At 30.0% G+C, this 22,100-nt stretch overlaps 3 protein-coding genes across 9 annotated transcripts; 1 reads left to right on the top strand and 2 right to left on the bottom strand.

Moving 5' to 3' along the window:
- Positions 1 to 56: 56 nt before the first annotated feature.
- Positions 57 to 4,774, bottom strand: LOC126852911 (putative nuclease HARBI1; the record flags this gene model as incomplete). The annotated part of the gene is made up of 5 exons (XM_050598195.1): positions 57 to 194; positions 548 to 1,130; positions 1,578 to 1,864; positions 2,140 to 2,296; positions 4,723 to 4,774. Coding segments are annotated over 5 exons (1,089 nt in total), but the record flags the coding sequence as incomplete, so codon positions are not given.
- A 709-nt stretch (positions 4,775 to 5,483) lies between these two features.
- LOC126852996 (CCR4-NOT transcription complex subunit 11) lies at positions 5,484 to 7,562 on the top strand. Its single transcript, XM_050598358.1, has one exon. The coding sequence runs from the start codon at positions 6,041 to 6,043 to the stop codon at positions 7,400 to 7,402; it is 1,362 nt and encodes a 453-aa protein (XP_050454315.1). The 5' UTR covers positions 5,484 to 6,040; the 3' UTR covers positions 7,403 to 7,562.
- A 1,073-nt stretch (positions 7,563 to 8,635) lies between these two features.
- Positions 8,636 to 21,414, bottom strand: LOC126852975 (transcription initiation factor TFIID subunit 3-like). Of its 7 annotated transcripts, none has more exons than XM_050598300.1 (11): positions 20,922 to 21,412; positions 20,255 to 20,426; positions 19,760 to 20,002; positions 18,449 to 19,647; positions 17,632 to 18,237; positions 17,204 to 17,401; positions 17,015 to 17,115; positions 16,457 to 16,704; positions 11,617 to 11,711; positions 10,820 to 10,920; positions 8,636 to 10,683 (listed from the first exon to the last, which is right to left on the bottom strand). In XM_050598300.1, exons 2-11 carry the CDS (start codon positions 20,418 to 20,420, stop codon positions 10,548 to 10,550), a joined length of 3,093 nt encoding a protein of 1,030 aa, XP_050454257.1. In that variant the 5' UTR covers positions 20,421 to 20,426; positions 20,922 to 21,412; the 3' UTR covers positions 8,636 to 10,547. The 7 variants fall into 7 exon arrangements, with proteins under 7 accessions (XP_050454257.1, XP_050454261.1, XP_050454260.1 ...); XM_050598304.1 differs by having other exon boundaries at positions 16,592 to 16,704; positions 20,922 to 21,408; XM_050598305.1 differs by having other exon boundaries at positions 10,538 to 10,683; positions 10,820 to 10,933; positions 20,922 to 21,414.
- Between the last annotated feature and the right edge of the window lie 686 nt (positions 21,415 to 22,100).

Below are 22,100 nucleotides of genomic sequence, written 5' to 3'. Positions count from 1 at the left end.
TACTTTTTGCAATAGCCTATATATTTTATAATTGGATCATTCAAAATGTAACATTTCTTATATCTAATGTCAGTGGATGTTTTGTGACATTTAATAAAGTCATGATCCGTTTTTATAAAAATGACCTATTCTCGTCAAATTTGTGTAAAGGCTATATTTGTTTTTAACACCAAAACTGATTACTCTATAATAAACTGAAAAAATTCAATATGTTAAAATAATAATAAATTTTTAAATTATTTTTTAGGTAAATTAATAATAAAGTAATAATTTAAAAAAACTGATAATTTATCATTTTTATAGTCTTAAAAAAGTTACATAGAATAAAATTTAAAATCAACTTTATTTCAATTTTTTAAAGAATATATTAATAATAATGATAAATGGCATATATTATTTTTACGAAGCATTTGTATTGTCAATATTATTTATTTATTATTATTATAATTTGATATATTTTGTCGCATTTAATAATAAAATATTGAATAGTTATACCATACAAATATACTATTTATAAATACGTAACTTACGATAATCTTTCTCTTACCTTTGGAAATAATCGTTGATTAATACATGCCACATGTTATTATTATTGAGCCTATCATTTCGACAAGGTATACTTCCATTTTGTAAAATATCTTCCCATGGAGCAGGCAATTGTAATGTAGGATCATCTGCTGGTAATGGATCTCCAGCACGTCGAGCAATATTATGCAACACAGCAGTTGCAACGATAATAGGTAATACTTTATCCACTTTTTGAAATCGAGATCCAAGTGCTAAAATAGGAAATCTCCTCTTCCATATTCCGAATACACGCTCAATAGTATTGCGTGTTCGTATATGCGATTCATTATATAACTGTTCTGCCCGAGTGCGTGGATTTTGTAAAGGAGTCATAAAATATGGACGAACAGAATAACCACCATCACCTAAAAGTAAAGAATTTTCAAACATTCCACCTTCGAATAAGGATCGTATTCTGGAATTGTTAAATATTGTAGCATCATGCACTGATCCTTGCCAACGGGCCACAATATCTGTTATCTCTAAATTAGCATTACAAATTGCTTGAACATTTATAGAAAAGTATCCTTTTCTATTTCTGAAATATTCGGCGTCGTTTCCACCTGAAATAAATAAATAATATCAGTTAATATTTGTAATTAAGAATGGAAATTTTATGCAACAAGGATCAAGGTAAAAAATAAATCAATCTATTATAAAAAATAATGAATAACAAATGAACAATTCTAGGAATGTAGAATGTATTTTCTATAAAAGCATATATTATTCTTTATAAAACAAGATAAACACCATATAAAGTATACCTTTGATGGAAAAACACATATTTCAGTGATTAATTAAATAAAAAATTATACATAAAGTAAAAATAAAAAGTTTGTTTTTAAATTCATTAAAAAACAAAATAATTTTAATTTAAACTATTTTTTAAAATTTTTTCTTCAGAATGTAATTTAAAAATTTATGTGTGTTTGTGTCTGTTCTTACACAAAAATATGCACTAATATTTTTAATATAAATGCATATTTTATAAAATATTGGATATTACTCACCAAATGATTGTATTTTTATGTGAGTATAATCTATGCAACCTATTACTCTTGGGAATCGTGCAATATCGAAAAACTTGATTTGTTCTCTCTTTATTTCTTCAGCAAGCATAGGAAACTTTATGTATCTTGGTCGAAGACGAGCAATAGCATTAGTCACTCGATGAATAATTCTGTGAGAACTTGTTTTGCTCACTCCTGAAAAATCTGCTACTGATAGTAAATGATTCCCAGTTGCATAGAATCTCAATGTTAGAAGGAGTTGGTTCATTGGAGATATGGCATGGTTTCTAGTAAACAAAAAGCAGTTTTACTATAATTTATATTAATCATTTTATCTCTTGTTTATTTATTTGTGGTCAGAATGTAAAGGATATTGAACTAAATAGTGTATACTTGAAAATTATCAACATAAATTTGTTAATAATATCAATTATTTTATATTATTGATTTGATTGAATTAAATATTTGACTTCTATGTATTATTGTTATTCTGTTTTGTTGTAACAACATGTATCTGTCAAAGTAAAAATCTAATTATGTTTTAAATTAATTTTCTACTTACTGTTCTGTTTTATGAGAAATTTCCTGTTCAATTTCTGTTAATACTATAGTAACAGATTTCTTGGATAAACGAAATCGCACACGAAAATCAATATTATCAAATTCTTCAAAATATGATGGTCGTCTTCTTATTTTTTTTGGGCGTCGATTTTTTATTTCTATAAAATTTTCGTCTTCAGAAGATAACACATATTCTAAAGCCATTGCTAATTCTCACCAATTATTTTCCACCAATTATTTTATTTTATTATTTTGAAACACTTAAAAATTATAGAATAAATTTTCACGCTGAAATCAGTGCCATTGTAGTATTAAACTTAGTTTATATTCTTTAAACGCCCAAAATTCAGCGTTTAACTTTAACCGTAGGAAATCGATTTTAATCGAAGTTTGATGCAGTGTGGAACGCAACATTTCTTTTAAACCAAGTTCAATGAGTTAAACCCCGGTTAAAGTAAGTTGTGGAACTGGGCCTAAATTATTAAACCCGGTTAAGGGCCAAGTTCACCACCTTCGGTTAAGTTAACCGACGGTTAAAATCAGCAGGGTGGCAACAGAAAATAGAGATGAATGAAAACCAAGCATTCTTATCATTTCAGTTGTCACCCTGCCGTCGGTTAATCTAACCGAAGGTGGTGAAATTGGTCTTAAGGGTGACGTGTAAACGTAATCTCCGATTGCTGAATTTTGTACGAATTACGACTTTATTGTAGACCACATCTGCCACATGAAAAATTTTTAGTCGTAACCGTAAATATTCCGTAAAAAAAATATAACCGTAAAAGTTATATTTAGATAAAATAAGTGCAGATAAATATGCAAGAAAATTGATTAGTCCATATAAGTATGCATTAAGAAAATGGACCAATCTAGTACAATTGACCAATCAGAGTCTTAGTACAACAACTGGCCAATTAGTAATGTGGACTATATCAGATCCCGTCCATTTAGTATATTTGATGAGTGGCCTTCACTTAGATACAGTACAATTGGACATTATGCAAATGGACACGTCTCAAATGGACACGAGATTTTGCACACGGTTCAATTGGACACAGTAATTTTGGATACAGTAGTTTTTGAACACTTAAGAAAATACGCATTGTTTACTTAGACACCGCTCACTTGGACACCGTTCATTTGGACACCGTTCATTTGGACACCGTTTATTTGGACACCGTTCATTTGGACACAGAAAGACGCGCACCGTTCATTTGGACACCGTTCATTTGCCCACCGTTTGTTTGGACACCGTTTATTTGCTCACCTTTCGTTTGGACATCGTTCGTATGTACGCGCACACAAATACACACACACAACACACGCACGCACGCACGCACGCACGCACGCACACCCATACACACACACACACACAAGGGGTGTGGTGCAAGGGATGCCTTCGGCTTCCCTCTCGCACCCACACCGCCGGTAAGCAAGGTGAATCCCATAACAACTTACAAAGTGCTTACATGCTACATTGTGTGTGTCAAATAAACGGTGTTCAAATGAACGGTGGGCAAATGAACAGTGTCCAAACGAACGGTAGGCAAGTAAACAGTGTCCAAATGAACGGTGGGCAAATGAACGGTGTCCAAACGAACCGTGAGCAAATGAACGGTGTCCAAACGAACGGTGGATAAATAACGGTGTGCAAACGAACGGTGAACAAATGAACAGTATCTAAATGAATAGTGCGCGTCTTTCTGTGTCCAAAAAAACGGTGGGCAAATAAATAGTGTCCAAATGAGCGGAGTCCAAGTAAACGATGCGTACCTTCTTATGCTGTGTCCAAAATTACTGTGTCCAATTGAACCGTGTGCAAAATCTCGTGTCCATTTGTAACGTGTCCATTTGCACCGTGTCCAATTGTACTGTGTCCAAGTGCGCCGCTCCCATATTTGACCTTATGTATTCAGTTCCGGATTATTATCTGATAGAAAATTAATTATTATAACATAAACTATTATAAATGATTTCACATTGATTAAAATAAAAAAAAAATTTTTTTAAAATTATGTCTGCTGACTATACGCTCAATTAATTTTCATTTATTATAAATAAATTATTATTTCCTAAACTATGAGAATATATTCCTAAATTTGACAAAACGTTTCCCAAACAATTGCAATAATAAAAAATGAGAAATATTAAATTTGTCTGCTAAGTATACAGAGGTGTATTTCATATATGGGTCCGTTCCGAGTTACGCATCAACCGCATAGACTGTATTATTGTTGCGCAGCGCTTCAACATCGTTCTATTTAGAGTCCCTAAAGTTATCTTAAGGGACTCTAGGGAAGCTATTATGATTCTTAGGAGCTATTACAGTTCTCGGAAACTATTACGGTTCTTGAGGGCCAATTTCACTACTTTCGGTTAGATTAACCGACGGCAAGGTGGGAACTGAAATGATAAGAATACTTGGTTTTCCTTCACCTCTATTTTCTGTTGCTGATTTTAACCGTTGGTTAACTTAACCGAAGGTGGTAAAATTGGCCCTGAAATGAGGAGAAAATTACAAAAGTGAACAGATTTACTAGATTTCAACAAATAAAATTGTAAATATTTTAGTGAATTTCCTCACTTTTGTATTTTTCACTTCGTTTCAAAAATCGTACTAGGCCTCTTGTACTAAAAATTTAGGTCCCGAGCACACACTTTTGCATAAGCGCATAATTATAATCATAAGCATAAGGAAATTGATCAATCAATTTCCTTATGCATATGCTTATGGGCCAATCTATTTCCTTATGCTTATGGTTATGCGCTATGAAAAATTCTGTGCTTGGCCCTAAAGGCCTTATTATACTACAGGTTGCTGGCTCGGTTACGATTGGAGTTAAGGCCGTATTACACTACAGGTTGCTGGCTCGGTTATAGTTGGAGTTATGGTTGACAGTTGCAAATTGACCAATCAGTCGGCAACAAATTCTTCTCTCAATGAGACAAAAGTGGTATATGACCTGTGTGATTGAGTAATTTTTAGTTTCCATCATTAGTATTTTCTTGCTTTAGAACTTGCACGAATACACTGGCGAAAGGCGTGGAAGCTACTGGTTCTCTTTTATACAGATCGAACAGCAGTGTTAACGCTATGATACGTTGAACATGCTTTGGTAGCAAATCAATGTGCTGATTTTGCTCTGATTAGTCAACCCACAATCATCAACCGTAACTTCAATTTCAACAGAGCCCGCAACCTATAGTGTAATACGGCCTTTACGGTTGACAGTTGTAAATTGACCAATTAACCGACAATTTATTTTGCTCTGATTGGTCAATCCACAATCATCAACCGTAACTCAATTGCAACAGAGTTTGCAATCCGTAGTGTAATACGGCCTTTAGGTTGCTTCCTTTTCATGCATAGAGCGCATAGATCGTTTGGAAATCTATAATATATGTCACGTGAACTATAGATTTTCAGCTCAATGCGTGAAACGGAATGCATGGGAACTAGGAACACATCTATATAGTGAACGTGACGTAAACTATGCAGTGAATATCGGAACGCAGCCAATAATTTAATAATATACATTGTGGTAATGCTTCATTTATAACGACAGAATTTTGAAAGAATATAGAAGAAAATGAATAAATAAGAGCATCAATGCATATATATTATGTGAGTTCACATTAGTGAATAAAAATATGTATATATAAAAACGTTTTCATATACATATATATATTACGAACTTGAATGATATTCGCTTGTGCAAACTTTTTATCCGTAAATATCTGAGATATTCACCCATAAAAAAAACAACAATCACACTATCTTTTTCATGTATATGACATTACGAAATAAATATAAAGAGATAAATATAAAGGATCTTGTCAAATAGTAAGTCAAATAGCGAGTTGTCGATTATCGTAAATGTTCAATTCATCGCATAACAAAGATGCTTGCTCCGAAAACTTTGATAAAGTTGCTGGATCTTCTCGATGAGGAAAATCTGGACACCAGCTTAGAAAGTCTCTGCAATCAATTGCATCAAAGTTTCTCTAAGGAAGATCGCTTTAAGGTGGGAACAGTATTACTGCTACAGTTACAGCACATTGATTTGCTACCAAAGCATGTTCAACGTATCATAGCGTTAACACTGCTGTTCGATCTATATAAAGGAGAACCACTAGCTTCCACGCCTTTCGCCAGTGTATTCGTGCAGGTTCTAAAGCAAGAAAATACTAATGATGGAAACTCAAAATTACCCAATCACACAGGTCATATACCACTTTTGTCTCATTGCGAGAAGAATTTGTTGGTCAATTTACTGAGATACAATCATAAGGACATTATGAAGAAAACGCCGCGGCAGATTGTAGACGAATTCTCTTTTGTCTCTGTGCCATCTATCGATTTAACTAACTTACAATTGCAATTAGCGGAACATCAATCCGAATTACCTTCTGTTAGTAAATGTGGAAATCCTATTATTCTACCTGATATAGATCATTCTAAAGAGACAGAATATGATGAAACGACTGTAAGAAACATAACGGAAAGCCTTATTGTTGGTGATCCACCTTTATGCAGACAAAGCTATCGTCCTGAATTTCTGAGGCTAGTGCCACCTCTTTATCATTCCATCAATGAAATAGCTTGGTTCAATGTCACGGAACCGACGCAATTTACAATTGAGTATGATACTAGCATGTGTGTGTCGAACTGCGCTGGTGCAGAAGCTCGCAAACTAATGGGCAAGGCTTTCAAAGGTGTACTAACACTGCCGCAACAGCAGCATCTGGTCAATGAATTGGAAAACGACCCAAAGCTCGTTTATCATATTGGACTTACACCTTGTAAATTACCAGATTTAGTTGAGAATAATCCTCTAATTGCAATTGAAGTTTTATTAAAGTTGATGCAATCTAGCCAAATCACCGAATATTTCAGCGTTTTAGTAAACATGGAAATGTCCCTTCATTCTATGGAAGTTGTAAACAGATTAACTACTACTGTGGATTTACCAACGGAATTTGTACATTTGTATGTCAGCAATTGTATATCCACTTGCGAAACTATTAAGGATCGTTATATGCAAAGCCGGTTGGTACGACTCGTTTGTGTGTTTTTACAATCATTGATAAGGAACAAAATCATAAATGTACAGGAACTGTTTATTGAAGTCCAAGCGTTTTGTATCGAATTTAGTCGAATCAGAGAAGCTGCTGCATTATTCCGACTCTTAAAACAACTTGAATCTGGTGATACTGGTGGACTTAATGCTTCATCTACAAAAAATAAAATAGATATGTATTAATATATTATCATGCAAATACCATCTAGAGCATGTATGTTATCAATAAATTATTATTGGCTAATTATTTAATTATATATTATACATTTATGTATTGTATTGTCTTTTGCATGGCTAATTAGATTGAATATAAGATAATATTATGAATTATATCAAGACACACTCAAATATAATAAATATATCTTTTTAAACTTTATATATATATATATATATATATATATATATATATATATATATATATATGCATAAATTTTATAAAAAAAAAAGAAAAAATGTGATTTATATATTATATGCTTATAATTAGAGTTATAAGCTCTAATATATATGCTATAAGTAAAAATTAAATTATATGTATATACATGAAATATTGGGAATAATATATTTCAATTTTTAAATGTGTTTCTAATCTGGAATTTACAATATTATATTTTTGTATTTATAACATATATATTATCATGTAATAAAGCAAATAAATGCCTTACTTATGTAAATAATGATAATTTATTTAAATCCTTAAAATTTTTTTACACATTTGTATCTATTGTATCTCAAACTTTACAAGTATAAGAAGATTACATTAATAAATATTGCATCAATTATATATTGATGCAATTTTGCGTTTCATATACATTCTATAAATATCTTATTTATTAATATATGTACAATTCATAATATTGATCTGTTTACAATAAGCTTCTATTTTAATATATGTTTACAGTTTGTTTTGTAGGAAAAAATATATAATTGGATAAATTTCTATCATATATTCAAATACAAGATATTCAAATACAAATTTTATGTAACAAATTGTAATTATAAATATTTATAATCTGTTATAATTAGATCAATTATAATTGATATAGATATTTATGATTCCAATTGATTAAACAAAAAAAAATTAATAAATAAATTTAGAAAAATTATATTAGATTGTAATTGATGGAGGCGTTGGCCTTATTGTTATTGATTTCATTAATAATTTTGTTTATTATCCAATGTATCTCTCATCAATTGTACTATTCAAATATTATGAACACATCTCACGAGAGATAAAGTGTTATATCTATTTTCGAAAAGTGTATTATTTTTTAGAAGTGCTAATTGAGATAAGTTTAACTATATATAATATTGCCATTTCAAATGTGCCAAATATTAAAGATTAAAGCGATTTGAGCGAAATATGAAAAATATAAATTACGATTTTACACTGGATATCGATTTTTTTTTTATTTTAAATTTTGTAGTGCGCGTATTTTTTTTTTTTTTTTGCTAGAAGTGCATTCCAAGAGTAATATACTTTATTCACTATTTATATTCATCTTTGTCTAGTTTAGTAATGGTCCAGTCAATGTGTTAAACCTTCCAATATAATTTATTTTATTTTGTCATACTCTTCCTATGTCCATATCGAGCCGACTATTCTGATTATGTATATACGTGCTCTATTTATACCAATTTCCTATATATTTTTCTATAGATTCATATTTAACCCAAAATGCGATCATCGATTTTTCGCATATCTTATTTGGGACAACAATATTATATATTATTGAATTTAGCACTCAGTTAGCACTTGTCACAAATATATATCCTTCGAAACTAAATATAAAACTTTGTGATCCCTTGTCAGAATTAATATTTGACATCTTATACATGCAACACAGTTATAGTATATATAATTAGAGTATAATTGCTAAAATTATAATAATAAACACCTACATACACACACACACACACATTATAATTATAGTGCTATGAGTATAATTACTATAATTATATTAATGTATAAATTAAAAATAAAATCAGCATTACAATAAAGTCTATCAAAATGTTTCATCGCTTATTTTATTTGCAAACTGTTGTATACCTCTTATCAGTAATCATATATTTACATTAACAAAAAAAAAAAAAATATATATTTTTGTTACTCATGATGCTAATATGGTTTTAACACATAATATATTTACATAACATATATGCATTAAAAATAGATATAATTTTGCATTTCTTTTTTAAATATTTTCTATGTTAAATCTAAAAGCAGTGATAGGATCGGGAAATGTGATTTGAATAGAGCTAAGAAAATATACTACAAATTTATCACGCTGTGTAATAAATCACATATTATGTGTGACCAAATAAACATGTATAAACATGTATACAAAATAGAAAACTGAAGATCTTTACAAAACCTGTAGAATATACTCTATTAATGATGTTTGTATGTGTTAATAGCTTATTTTTTAATGAATATAATACGAACACAAAAATATATACAGAGTGTTTCAAAGATGGAGATCGGAAATAGTTCAGAAAGCGTGCTCGATCAGCTCTGCGTTGTTTTCGAGTTACCATTTTTATGTTGAAATTTCGAATAGCTTTGCTTTTGAATTTTTTTGTCAAAATTTAATAAAGAAATGGTTTTGTATTTATTTGTTTATTTTATTTTATTTTTTTTTCTATTTATTTATTTATTTTTATTTTATTTGTATTTTTTTATTATCTTTTCCTTCTTTTTTTTTATCCTGGATAGTGTGAAAGCAGCCCGCAATTTTTATTTGACTTTAATTATGTTATAAAGCTCATAAAAACCATCTCTTCTTTCAATTTTGACAAATTCGAAAGCAAAGCAATTTAAAATTTCAACTTAAAAATGATAATAACTCGAAAACAAAGCGTTTCCAGATCTATACGTATATCAACTTTTTTTCTTGTTTTTTTCTTGTTTCCTTCGAGCCTCCTGATCACCTTTCGAGCGATTGACTCTTCCATTTTTGAAATACCATGGTTAATGCAGTACAAGGTTACAGACAATTATAGCATGACTGATTATAGCATAGAATAGAATTATTTACATTTGTTCTATAGTTTAGAAAATTATTTTAGAACATTTTCACTATTTAAGTTGCCCTGCATAATATAACAATTGTTTTTATTTCTTTTTTACAGCCTTTACTTTCACTATGTTCTTTGTAGTTTTTCCTTTAGTCATGATCGATTTTCCCTTCATTTGTATCTTAACATCATTCTTGGACATCTTTTTCATTTTTATGTTTTTAATGCCAATTTTGTTATCTTTTGTTTTAACTTTGGTAGTGAATGGTATAGTAACACCGGGTCTCACACAGTTAGACCCGGTTGGCTTATACTAGGCCGTTACTTTAACTTTTTTTTTTCGCTTTTTCTTCTTTTTATCATGGAGAAGTTCCTGCTTTTTCGCTATACAAAATCGACAGTACCAATCTTCATCGTCAGCTGGTGGAACTTGCATACCAACACACACCCTACAATATAGAAAATATTATTAATTTATTGCATATATATTAAATATACAAACTTAATGGTTTTATCTCATATTGAAATATATACATACATAACTGTATCATATAATTATATACATATTTATAACGAGTTATTTACCAATGATACCATGCATCACAATCATCGCAGCCAATCATTGGTGAGCCATCATCCTGATTGCCGCATGCGGGACATATCCATACTTGACGACCTCCTCGATCCTGTAACACTCATCTCAAGATAAACAGAACAGAACTTGGAGATATTTTTGGCTAACCCAACCCATCTTGATGAATTTATTCTAGAGATTTGAGAGTAAAAAATTGTTCAAGTATTTCAATCGCCATTAGGTCGATTATTCAAATATTTCTTTCTTTTTTTTTAATAATTTCTTAATTTTTTTGATAGTTTCTTAATAATATATTGGTTTTGATTTTGCGGAGAAATGTAGTCAATAGACTTCATATATTTTGTCAAACTATCCATGAATAATTTTATCCATCAAAAAGAAATATTTTCAATATAACAATGAGATGTTATGTAGTATTTGAAAATACGTTTTCGCATTATTTCAAAATTTCTTGAGTCTTAAATAATATATGGGACTAATGTATTTTGATGAAATGATTTACAATGGCATGTGTCAGAGATGAACTTGTCTCTTCTTTTTTAATATTTGATACGCATATATTCTTTAAATCATATTCTAGCTTTTTATGTAAATCCTATTCAAAATAATTAACGAGACGAGATATTTCAATATTTATACATATATTTTTTTTTGCTTCATGTTATATGATGTATACATCATAGTACAACATAAGCGTATTATAAAGTATAAAAACTAATTATTCATAGCTTCGGCGAACAGAAAATGCCTTGCAACATTCTTTGAAAGGGGTATAAAGCGTACTCACCACAGTAGTGGCTGGTGTTGTAGGTAACATGTTCCTGCCATTTTCTTTGTCTTCTTTAGCATCATCCTTTTTAGTAACTGGGTCTGCTTTCACCTCTGTACCGTTAAAACCGTCAGTTATATTCCTAACGGATCTTTGATGCTAAATATTTTTATAACGTGCAAATCTCATGCAACTAATTTTATACTTTTTGCTGTTTTTGTTAAAATAAATATACGTTTATTAATGTAAACTATCTATCAGTAAATCGTACATATATATATATTTTTTATTAAATAAAGAAATAAATGAGTAAAAAATTTTTTATTGTTATATCTTGACCAAATTCTCATAATAAAATTTAGAATTAAAAAACACCTAAAAATGATATTAGTTACATATCTACTTTATAAAAAATGCATGCTCTAATATTACTAATTAATAGGTAAACACCAAATTCAGAGATAGCACATAAATTTAAAAAATTGTATCTTATAAACATTTGTATAGAATACATATGCACTAATGCAACTACAAACTTGCTAAATAGAGAAAAGAAATTAATGAAAAGCTTGGGCATATATTATTAATTAACATAACTCAGATATATTATAAAAAAATTATTTTCTTTTTGTGGCATATAAAAATATATTAAGAAGAAATTATATGTTATTAATTATTAAATTATAGATATCATTAACACCATATTATTAATTATTATATTACATATTATTAATGCTGCAAAAAAACGTGGAAGCTTGTGTGGATGTGTGTGTGTGTGTGTGCGCGCGCGCGTGTGTGTACGCGCGCGTGCGATATATATATATATATATATATATATATATATATATATATATATATATATATATATATATATACACTCGCGCGCGCACACACACGCACACACATACACATGTATATTATTGATGTATCAAATAAGTGGCATAAAATTTATGTGATAACAATTTAGTTACACATACATTATCTTTATATTAGAGGTAAAATGATATATTTGATATATATGATATCACAATATACATATATTTATAGTAATATCTCTAAAAACTCTGCATTCTTCTTGTACAAGTAAATATTTATTTGTTAAATTCATTAAAATATTGATTGTTATTTTATCATTTATTAACTGTTTAAATTTGTAATAATAAGAAGAGACAAGTATAATATATATACTATATGTTGTGTATGAGCATCATGTAGTTTAAAATATATTAATGTAATAAATATGATAACATGACGAGGACCAATGCTTTCTTATCCTTAAAATGCATATCTGATTCAATATTACTTATTCAATGAAAAACTTTATATTTGCAAAGAAGAGAAATGTTTATTTGCAAATGAAGAAATGCTTACATTTGCATATGTGCATATAATCAATTCTATTAATAGCAAACTCAAAAAATTTGCTGTGCCATTCAGAAAAAATTTATATACATTTAAAATATCCCAAAATATAACCAATCGATTAAAGCAGAAAATGGATAAAAAGAGCCCATTTCTACTTAAAAAGCAGAACAGAAGTTATACATATATAATCTTTGTTAATCACTGAATATGTCGATATTCGGCGAAAAATCATCGCAGACAAAAAATTAAGAAAGCATTTTGAACATAGACATAGAATTATATTATTATATTTCAATGTCTATGATTTTGAAGCTTAAAATTTCGACTACAACATCGAGTTAGTTATATCGACTATAATATCGATAGTTCTTTTTTTTTAAATAGTTTTATCTTTTCAGTTGTATGCTCTAAAAAAGAATTTCTAAAAAATACAAGTTTACTTTCAAAATTGTGTAATTTGATTAAAAAAAAAAATGATTATAGTTCATGGAATTTTATTTTATTTAAAATTTTATTTTATTTTATTTAAATTTCTCGAGAGAAATATTTTGATCATGCTGCATATTGTCAAAGATACTAACTACTAATTTAAATAAACAAAACAATGTGTTCTTTTTAAAAGCATATGACAAGAAAGATAAAAAGATTCAAATTACAAATAGCGCATTAAAGTTGAAACTTTAATTTTCAAACTATCTTTTTTAATTTTTTGTCTACGATAATTTTTTTGCCGAGTTTCAACGGTTTGAAAATAATCCAATTTTTAACATATAAAATGTTTTCTCTCTCTATTTTTTATATTACATTTTTCATTATTAGAGGTAATATAGCATATTTCTAAATTCACTCATTATCATTGAAATTTTTTCAGGAGAATTTTTCGATGTTAAATATAGTATTTAAAAATATTTATCCGATATAAATATCGATATCAAATGTCAAAAATAAAATCTTTATAAAATTTTTTTCTTAATGAAACCATATAAAAGAATAATATGAACGATCACTATTTTTTTATTTTATAAGATATCCTTATAATTGTAAAAATTTATTTATTATAATCTAATCTTCTAATCTAAAAAGAAGTTTTCAGTAAAAAAACTGACCATTATTTAAAAATTTTTATTCATCATATTGCTATGTTAGATTTAGCATTCCTGAGATATTTAATTTTAAAATGTTCTTAGCGAAAAAGAGATTATAATTATCAGAATAAATTATAATATAAATAATTAAATAATTGAAATAAAATGATTACTAATCATATTTGATATCATCAAAAAAGATTTGTTTTGATATTTTTTTAAACATATTTTGATCACTTTCTAATCAATTTAGATGAATAAACAAATGTTATCGTTATATTCAGCAATTAAAAAAAACAGATTACTTTTATAATACATATTATATATGTATAAAACATAATGTGGAAAATGTAATATAATTACATTTATAATTTATATTACATTTTTGAGGCAGAAATCGGTCTTTTTAATCTATCGTTTTTTTATTAAAAGTATATAGCTTTTGTACACAATTCATGTATTCTAACAACCACTAAATGTTCTGTTAATATTGGTTTTCTGATCAATTTACAACAATTCTTTCTTAGTAAAAATCAAAGTATCAATAATTTTTGAATTATAAACAAAAATTATAAATAAAAAAGGTTTTCTCGAAATGTTAAAATTTTCATAAACCAAATTTTGTGTATACTCAAGAGATTAAAAAGAGATATATCATATTCTTTCTTAATAATTACCCTTCAAGTAATAATTACCTTAATATAATTTTTACTTAAGATTTGTTTATAAAGATATATGATGGAAACCATTGGAGTAATTGGAAAAATGACAGCCTCTCTGGGGTAACTTGCAAAAATGACAGCGTTTCTCGACATTTTCGCTAAGGAAAAATTGATCCCAAATTGATCGGAGAATCTATTAAAAGGACATATAATGGTTTTTGCCCCTTCCTATACACACATATATACATAGTGAACGCCAAAAGTTCTGGAACGGTCAAATATCTCAAAAAATAAATGTTTTAGCAAAAAAATGTTTTAATTATTATATCCCAAAAACTACTACTTGTAATAAAAAATCGTAAATACTTTTATTTTTTCTGCTATACCATTTTAAGCCAAATTTTGGGTCACCTGCATATAAGAGCACATGAGTGTATATATTTTTGTATAAAATAAATTCAGCATCATAAAATATGTATGTAAAATAAATAATATCTTGTATATATCTAACTTTATATTATTTAAATTAATTATTTAAGATCTTTTCTGAAAAGCTCTTTATATGTTATAAATTTTACAGGGTAGAAAAGTAAAAATGGAATAATAAGACAAATATTTAAAATTCAATTTGTGTAAGAATGATGAAATATTTAAGACTCAAGATTGATATAGAGAGAGAAATGGAAATACGAGCAATAACGTTAAAGAAATTGATTAAAATAATGATTGCAACGTAAAATACACAGTAAATCTAAATATAGTTATAAAAGAGAACGTGTACTACATTTTTATAATTTATACAACATAACAATATACCAAAAGCGTGAAGGAAAAAAAGGAGACATGATACCGTCACCACAGATTCTAAATGCATAGATAGTATAAAATAAAATAATTAGGAATTTTTGGATAGGTTTGTATTTAAAACAATGTTGATGGGTTGGGTTCCTCATTATAGAAAAAAATATCAAGAAAATATAATGTAATATAATTAATTGTAATATAATTAAAAACAAATTCCCCCTAAATTGATTTGCTTTGTCATAATGACTTGAATTGATTTGTAAGATTTTGCTGCTACAAATTTAATGTTGATCTATTCTTTTCAACACTAAAATTTGTCTGTATTATTATATATATACACACCATACACACACACACACGCGCGCGCGCGCGCATTCACATACCACGCACGCACACACACACATAAAACACACGCCATGCACACACATACACGCACACGCCCACGCACACGCACACGCACGCACTCTCTCTCTTTCTTTCTTTCTCTCTCTCTCTTTCTCCCTCTTTCTCTGTATTCTCTATTGATTGATTTATTTATAAAAATATTTTTTCCTAACATATTATAATCATATTACTTAAATTCGGAAATTTATATAAATTTTTTGTGCGATTTTAAAGTAGTTGGAGAGAAGAATTTTCGTTTAAGACTGAATAGTGTTTTGAAATTAGGAATTTGCACGAACTTCCAAAAACTTTATATACTATTTCCTACATAGATAATTTGTTCAACTTATTCACCATTTCTTTGTCATAAATTGCTATTTATAATGTTAACATTTTAAGATCTTTTGTATCATGATGCAAATTTAAATGATTCCCATTATTGTAAATATCATGTAACAAAATGGATACTTACAAAATAATACGGTGGTTGTTGTGGCGATATTAGAGGTTTCAGGACTTTAGGAGGATTGTCAAATTGAGATGAAGGTATTGGCTCACTTTGAGATAGACTTTGGAAATTAGATTTCTTTGCTCGAGGAATTGATGCAAGTGGCACGCTAGTAAGATTAGCAGAGAAAGAGTCTGTAGGAAGAGCAGGACTTCCATCTAATATTCCCTCCTCTGTTTTCTTACTTGTTGACTTCTGCTTTGGCGGTCGTGTTACCAATGCCGATATTTTCGCTAATTCTGGACTAGGTTCCCGCTTGACCTCTTCATCAGATTTCTTCACAAGTGGTTTAATAGTTCTGCACAAAACAAACAAGTAGTCAATGGTTGTATTTATGTCAGAAAAACTATATATATTATAAAAAACTAACTATATTATAAAAAATTTACCAGGATTTTGCTGAATTGTAAAAAATACAAAAATTTCATGATATAAAAGTTTTTGTTTCCAATAAGCAAATGATGTGCAGATAAGCAAATGTATCAACAAATTTAAATAAATGTTAATATTACAAGACGAGAATTTTGCTTAAAGATAATAAAAGTTAACAATAAAGATTGAAATTCTCTGACATAAAATTGTTAACAAAAATATGAATAATGGCTTACATTTTCTTCATAGGGGTATTATCTGGTGTAGTTGGTCTAGGAGAAGCAGTACCTAATTTTAATGTTATTTTTGGAACAGCTTCTGGATTTTTATCCTCTTTCTGTAATACATACATAATAAATTGCTTATTACTATTTAATATCATTATCATTGTTATTTTATATCCTTATCAAAAGCTAACAAAGTACCATATTTTTTTTATTTAAATTCTTTTCCTTCTTTTTATCTTTCTTCTCCTTCTTTTCTTTAAGTTTTTCTAGCTTCTCGCGTTTCTCAACCTTTTCCTTCTTTTCCTTCACTTTTTCGCCTTTATCTTTGTGTTTCTCTTTTTTATCCTTCTTTTTCTTTAATTTATCTTTCTTTTCTTTTTTATGTTCTTTAGACTTCTGAAAATTGTATATAAAAAATACTATAAATATAAAAATAATTAAACACACAAAAGCTACCAAATTAGTGTTGGCTGGGATAAAACTATAATGTATGACAGATAGGCGTAAAGAAAAATACATTATCATGCACATATAATCAATTCAATTAGCAAACATCAATTCTCCAAAAATATCTTTATGATAAAATACAGCCAAAACATTTGGGTATCTCGAATGTGTTCTCGTACCGAATTTACCATATCATTCTTGTCTGTTTTTTCAGTTTTAGAATTTTTCGATGGTAATATTTGCGCAACTGATACTGGTGTAGCAAGCGTGATCGGTGCGACAGGTGCAGACACTATAGGCGGTGAAGCGCCTACAGGCGGTACCTTTTCAGGTACTTTCATGAAAGACAATTCTTTATTTGGCTTAAACATTTTCGTAAGTTTATTATCCACCTTCTCTTTGTCTGCTTTTTCATTTTCGCCTTGAATCGATGAAGATGTTAACTCGACTGGTGAGGGAATTAGTAACTTTTCACGTTCTACCGGCTTAATTTTTGGCAATGCAAAGTCCTCAGGCTTTATAGATGGATTGAGAAAGCGCGGTGGTAGTGGTAAATTGGGCATTGCAGGATGAGGACCTGGTCCACCTCGTCCCAACGGTAGTGGAAATCGCGTGAACATTGGATGAGGTATTAAACCAGGTGCCGAAGGAAACGTAGGGAAAAAGGGGAACGGAAGTGTAGGCGGAAGAGTAGGTGGCTCTCTGTGTAACGGTGGCTCAGGTGCCTGCGGTGTTTTTGGTCGATCTGGTATGTCCAATTCTGCTGCATCATTCAGAAGCTTTGTCTGAAAAATAGCGATCACCAGCATACAGTAAAACTTCGAAGCGTGTGAGAAAAAAAGTATGGTACACAATGAAAAAATTATTGCTAGAGACAAAATTGATTTCATGTTAATTAAAGAAGCTATAAGTATGCATGTTTGTAGTAAGTAAATTTTTGATATTGTATATACGCGCATGTATAATACTTAAGTACATAATGATGATATATCCTACCTTCTTTGGGCTGACACATTGTTTTGGACTCTTCAATTTAGGTTCTTTCTTTTTGCCACTTTTCTCTTTCTTCTTTCGCTTTTGCTCTGGTACAGTGGGTACATTCAATTCCGGAGTTTTCGGCGTGCTAGGCGTACCTGGCGGTGAGATGTCGGCATCGTCGAATATATAAACGTCTGACTCCGAACTCTGTACATCTGCTAAATCAACGTCCGATTGCACATGCACATCCGGCGTATGCGGTGTTCTTTTCTCTTCACGTCCTCCTTTCGCATCCACATCGTTACGATGCATATGCTTTTCCATATTGTCAACATCTATTATTAACTCTGGCGAGTTCTCGCGCGAATCAAGAGTATCTTTATACTTATGCAGTTCCGATATCTCTTTGTCCTTATCTTTTTCTTCACGCGGTTTCGATATCTTCTTAAATATATTTAATTTCTGTTTATCCGGTTCCGACGGTAATTTATCAATGGTATCCTCTTTCTTTTCAACAGTAGGAGAATCATCTATCAAATCTATCGTCTTCTCGCTCTTTAGTTTCGGCTGCGCAACTTTCGATGGTTTCGAACTACCAACGGCTAACTTTGGTGACGCAATTTTCGGTGTGGACGGTCTACTGGCCGTAAGTTCTTGTAGCATAGTAGATTGTGCTTTACCACCACCTGGCTTTAATGGCTTTAATTTGGCCAATTCCTTCATCCCGACCAATTTTTTTATCTTACTTTCATCCATCTTATCCGGCTTAAATAATTCTTTCGCGCCTTTCTTCTTCTTGTTTTCTTTGTCGAGCTTACGATTCTCTGGCCCTTTCTTTACAATCTTCTTCGGTTTCTTTTCGCATTTCAATTCAGGTGGTACCATCGGATAAGAACTCGGTTGTGGCGAATCCGATCGCACTTGATGCGGCGTTCTTGCCTCAGGTAATTTTCCTTCTCGCGCAGGTGATAAAAAACCGGAAGTGGTCATCATAACGCTGCTTATTTCACGTAATGGTCTACCTTCCTCCAAAATTTTTGTCCGCTTCGGTATGGAACTTTCGAAAGATATCGGATCGCCGGGTCGTTTGAAAACTACTTGCGGTGACATTCTATGAGGTGATGTGTTATTCGAATTGCTTGATGATGTCGCACTGCTAGATGTCAGATCTGCCGTACCATTCATTAAACTTTCATTCTTATCTGGTACATATTCCTCTGTAATTTTATTATATATTATATTATCAATATAAATATAAATATAAATTAAAGTAATTATTTTATTATGAAGAATATTGCACATTATGGAATATATAATTTATCATCGTACCTTCGGTATCTGGATACATAGCTGGTAAATGTTCATGTATATGCACCGATCTAGTGACAACTTCACGACTGCCCGGTTTTAAAAAATTTAAATGATTTTCACGCCGAACTGGATATTTTGGTATCTGTACAGAACATGGAACAGAATCTACATTTTTAACATACTCGGCTAATTCTTGTATATCAATATTCATATGCTGAAATGTTAGTCCTAAATCATCAAGATTTGGCTCTGTCCTTCCCACTGCAAAGTAAAAATATCATAAATACAAAATATCTATGTACATATTGTATATAAACATTAATTAAAACATTAATTACTAGCTATAACAAATATAAAAGAATAACTTATTTAAAATATTTAATATTAACAAAATCTTAAGAATGTAAAAAATATCATCTAAAATATAAATCTTGTTTATTATTTTTATTTGCTAAACTGTATAAAGAAATAAAAAAAGCAATAATTGCCAAAATTGATATAATCACTACTCACAAACTTCTGCATATTGATGTGTCAGCTTTGAGATACGTAACATATACTCTTGCATAAGATCTACCATAAATTCTAACGGCGTAGAATTAATGGAATGCCACCCTATCATCTGACAGATCTGGGCAACAACTATTTTTAAAACACTTCGACTGTATTCACCTGACATTTTTTCCTACAAATATCATTAAAATATATTTGAATGTTTTGATATACCATCCTTTTAAAACAATACATTTTGTAAACTGTATATTAATATGCAAATAATAAAAATATATAACTATATAACAAATATACACAATAAGGAAACGAAAAAAATATTATAGACCTAATTGTATTTAAATAAAATCTCATTTACTACATATTCACACATGCGATAGTCAAATTAAAAAAAAAAAATATTACTATTTCCAAAATTATATGCTGTGAGAGAGATACACAGATTTATTTTATATATACAATGCTCAATAATTATAATAATGTTACACATAACACAAAACAAATTTTGTAGAAAAATGAAAAATCTCTCAATTGAGTAACCAATACCAACTCATTGTATAAATTGTATAAATCAGCCAAAGAGGGTAACCATACCAAACTCAAAGTATTTTTATTTTACAACAGGATCGAGAAAAGAGAAAATTAACGCGATTAGGCAACGTTAACTCACTTGGATACTCGCGATATGACGGCGAAAGGATATTTTCCAATCTTCGAATCAAATTTCACATCGTTAATGTGATCGATGTCATCTCATTCAGCATTTTCGTTTTTTGACATGCACTAAATTGTAACGTAAATTGCAACACAAACTTTACAGCTTGCATGCCGCCATTCCCATGTCTTGCCTGACTTTTCCCCTGTAAATATTAAGGGTCGATAGGAGCATATTGAACTCTATATAAAGGTCTGTTCTTTATAGTTCAACTGATTAAACTGGCTGCTGGCTGCACTAGTTCAGAGTTTATCCCACAGATTTCTATATAATACTAGACTGCCAACTCCCTTATATATTGACCGAAAAATTGACCTCGAAAAGTATGTATTAACAGCAGAGAGAAGTCCGAGAGCGGCCATCCCGGCGTTTTTCCTACGATAACACTTAGTCCCGTACAGCAGCGCCTCTATGTACATTTTATGGTCGCTTGGAACTACATAGCCACGTTCATTTTCAGACAGAATAAAACAGCCGAATGGTTCATTTCCGTGCTACGTCCATTTTTCAATTTTGGTTCATGTCTGTGCTACATCCACTTTTCGATATTGTCGATAGTGATAGTACACTGATCGCTAGACAAAGAGAGATGATTGTGCCGTCTTCGTCTCTGATACTGAAGTGATTTCATCATTATTATCTTATCCATCAATATCAACTTGGTTGCAAATAATAACGGAAGATATCACATCAACCGATATCTCGGAGTGGATTGTATATCTTGAAACAAATTGAAAATTAGAGTAATGAACAGATTTACTAGATTTTAACAAATGAAATCATAGATGCTCCAATGAATTTCCTCACTTTTGTAAATTTCACATTGTTTTAAAATATTATACAATCAACCCGCTCATTTACCATCTGTTTACAAACAGTTCAAGCGCTCATGAATCTGTTCCGTTTTTCTATGCACAGTAAAGCGGGGAGCACACACTTTTGCATAAGCGCATAACAATAAACATAAGGAAATTGATTGGTTCATTTTCTTATGCATACATTTGTGGACCAATCAATTTCTTTATGTTTATGATTATGCGCTTATGCAAAAGTGTGTGCTCCCCGCTTTAGACAAAAGGCAACGAGCCAATGCGCGCATGCAATGCATTGCGTTTCATGTGTGAAACAGAACGC

This window comes from Cataglyphis hispanica, chromosome 11 (genome assembly GCF_021464435.1).
Source record: "Cataglyphis hispanica isolate Lineage 1 chromosome 11, ULB_Chis1_1.0, whole genome shotgun sequence".
Classification (NCBI taxonomy): domain Eukaryota; kingdom Metazoa; phylum Arthropoda; class Insecta; order Hymenoptera; family Formicidae; genus Cataglyphis; species Cataglyphis hispanica.
Note: the sequence above shows the minus strand (reverse complement) of the source record. Positions and strands in the feature narration are given on the sequence as shown.

Excerpts from the sequence above, each read along its gene's own strand:
- LOC126852975 (XM_050598300.1), bottom strand. The coding sequence starts at position 20,420 with ATGTCAGGTGAATACAGTCGAAGTGTTTTAAAAATAGTTGTTGCCCAG. Across the intron at positions 17,116-17,203 it reads ATTTAAATAAAAAAAATATG|AAAGAGGATAAAAATCCAGA; the intron begins GTACTTTGTTAG and ends TATGTATTACAG. Across the intron at positions 16,705-17,014 it reads AATACCCCTATGAAGAAAAT|AACTATTAAACCACTTGTGA; the intron begins GTAAGCCATTAT and ends TGTTTTGTGCAG.
- LOC126852996 (XM_050598358.1), top strand. The coding sequence starts at position 6,041 with ATGCTTGCTCCGAAAACTTTGATAAAGTTGCTGGATCTTCTCGATGAG.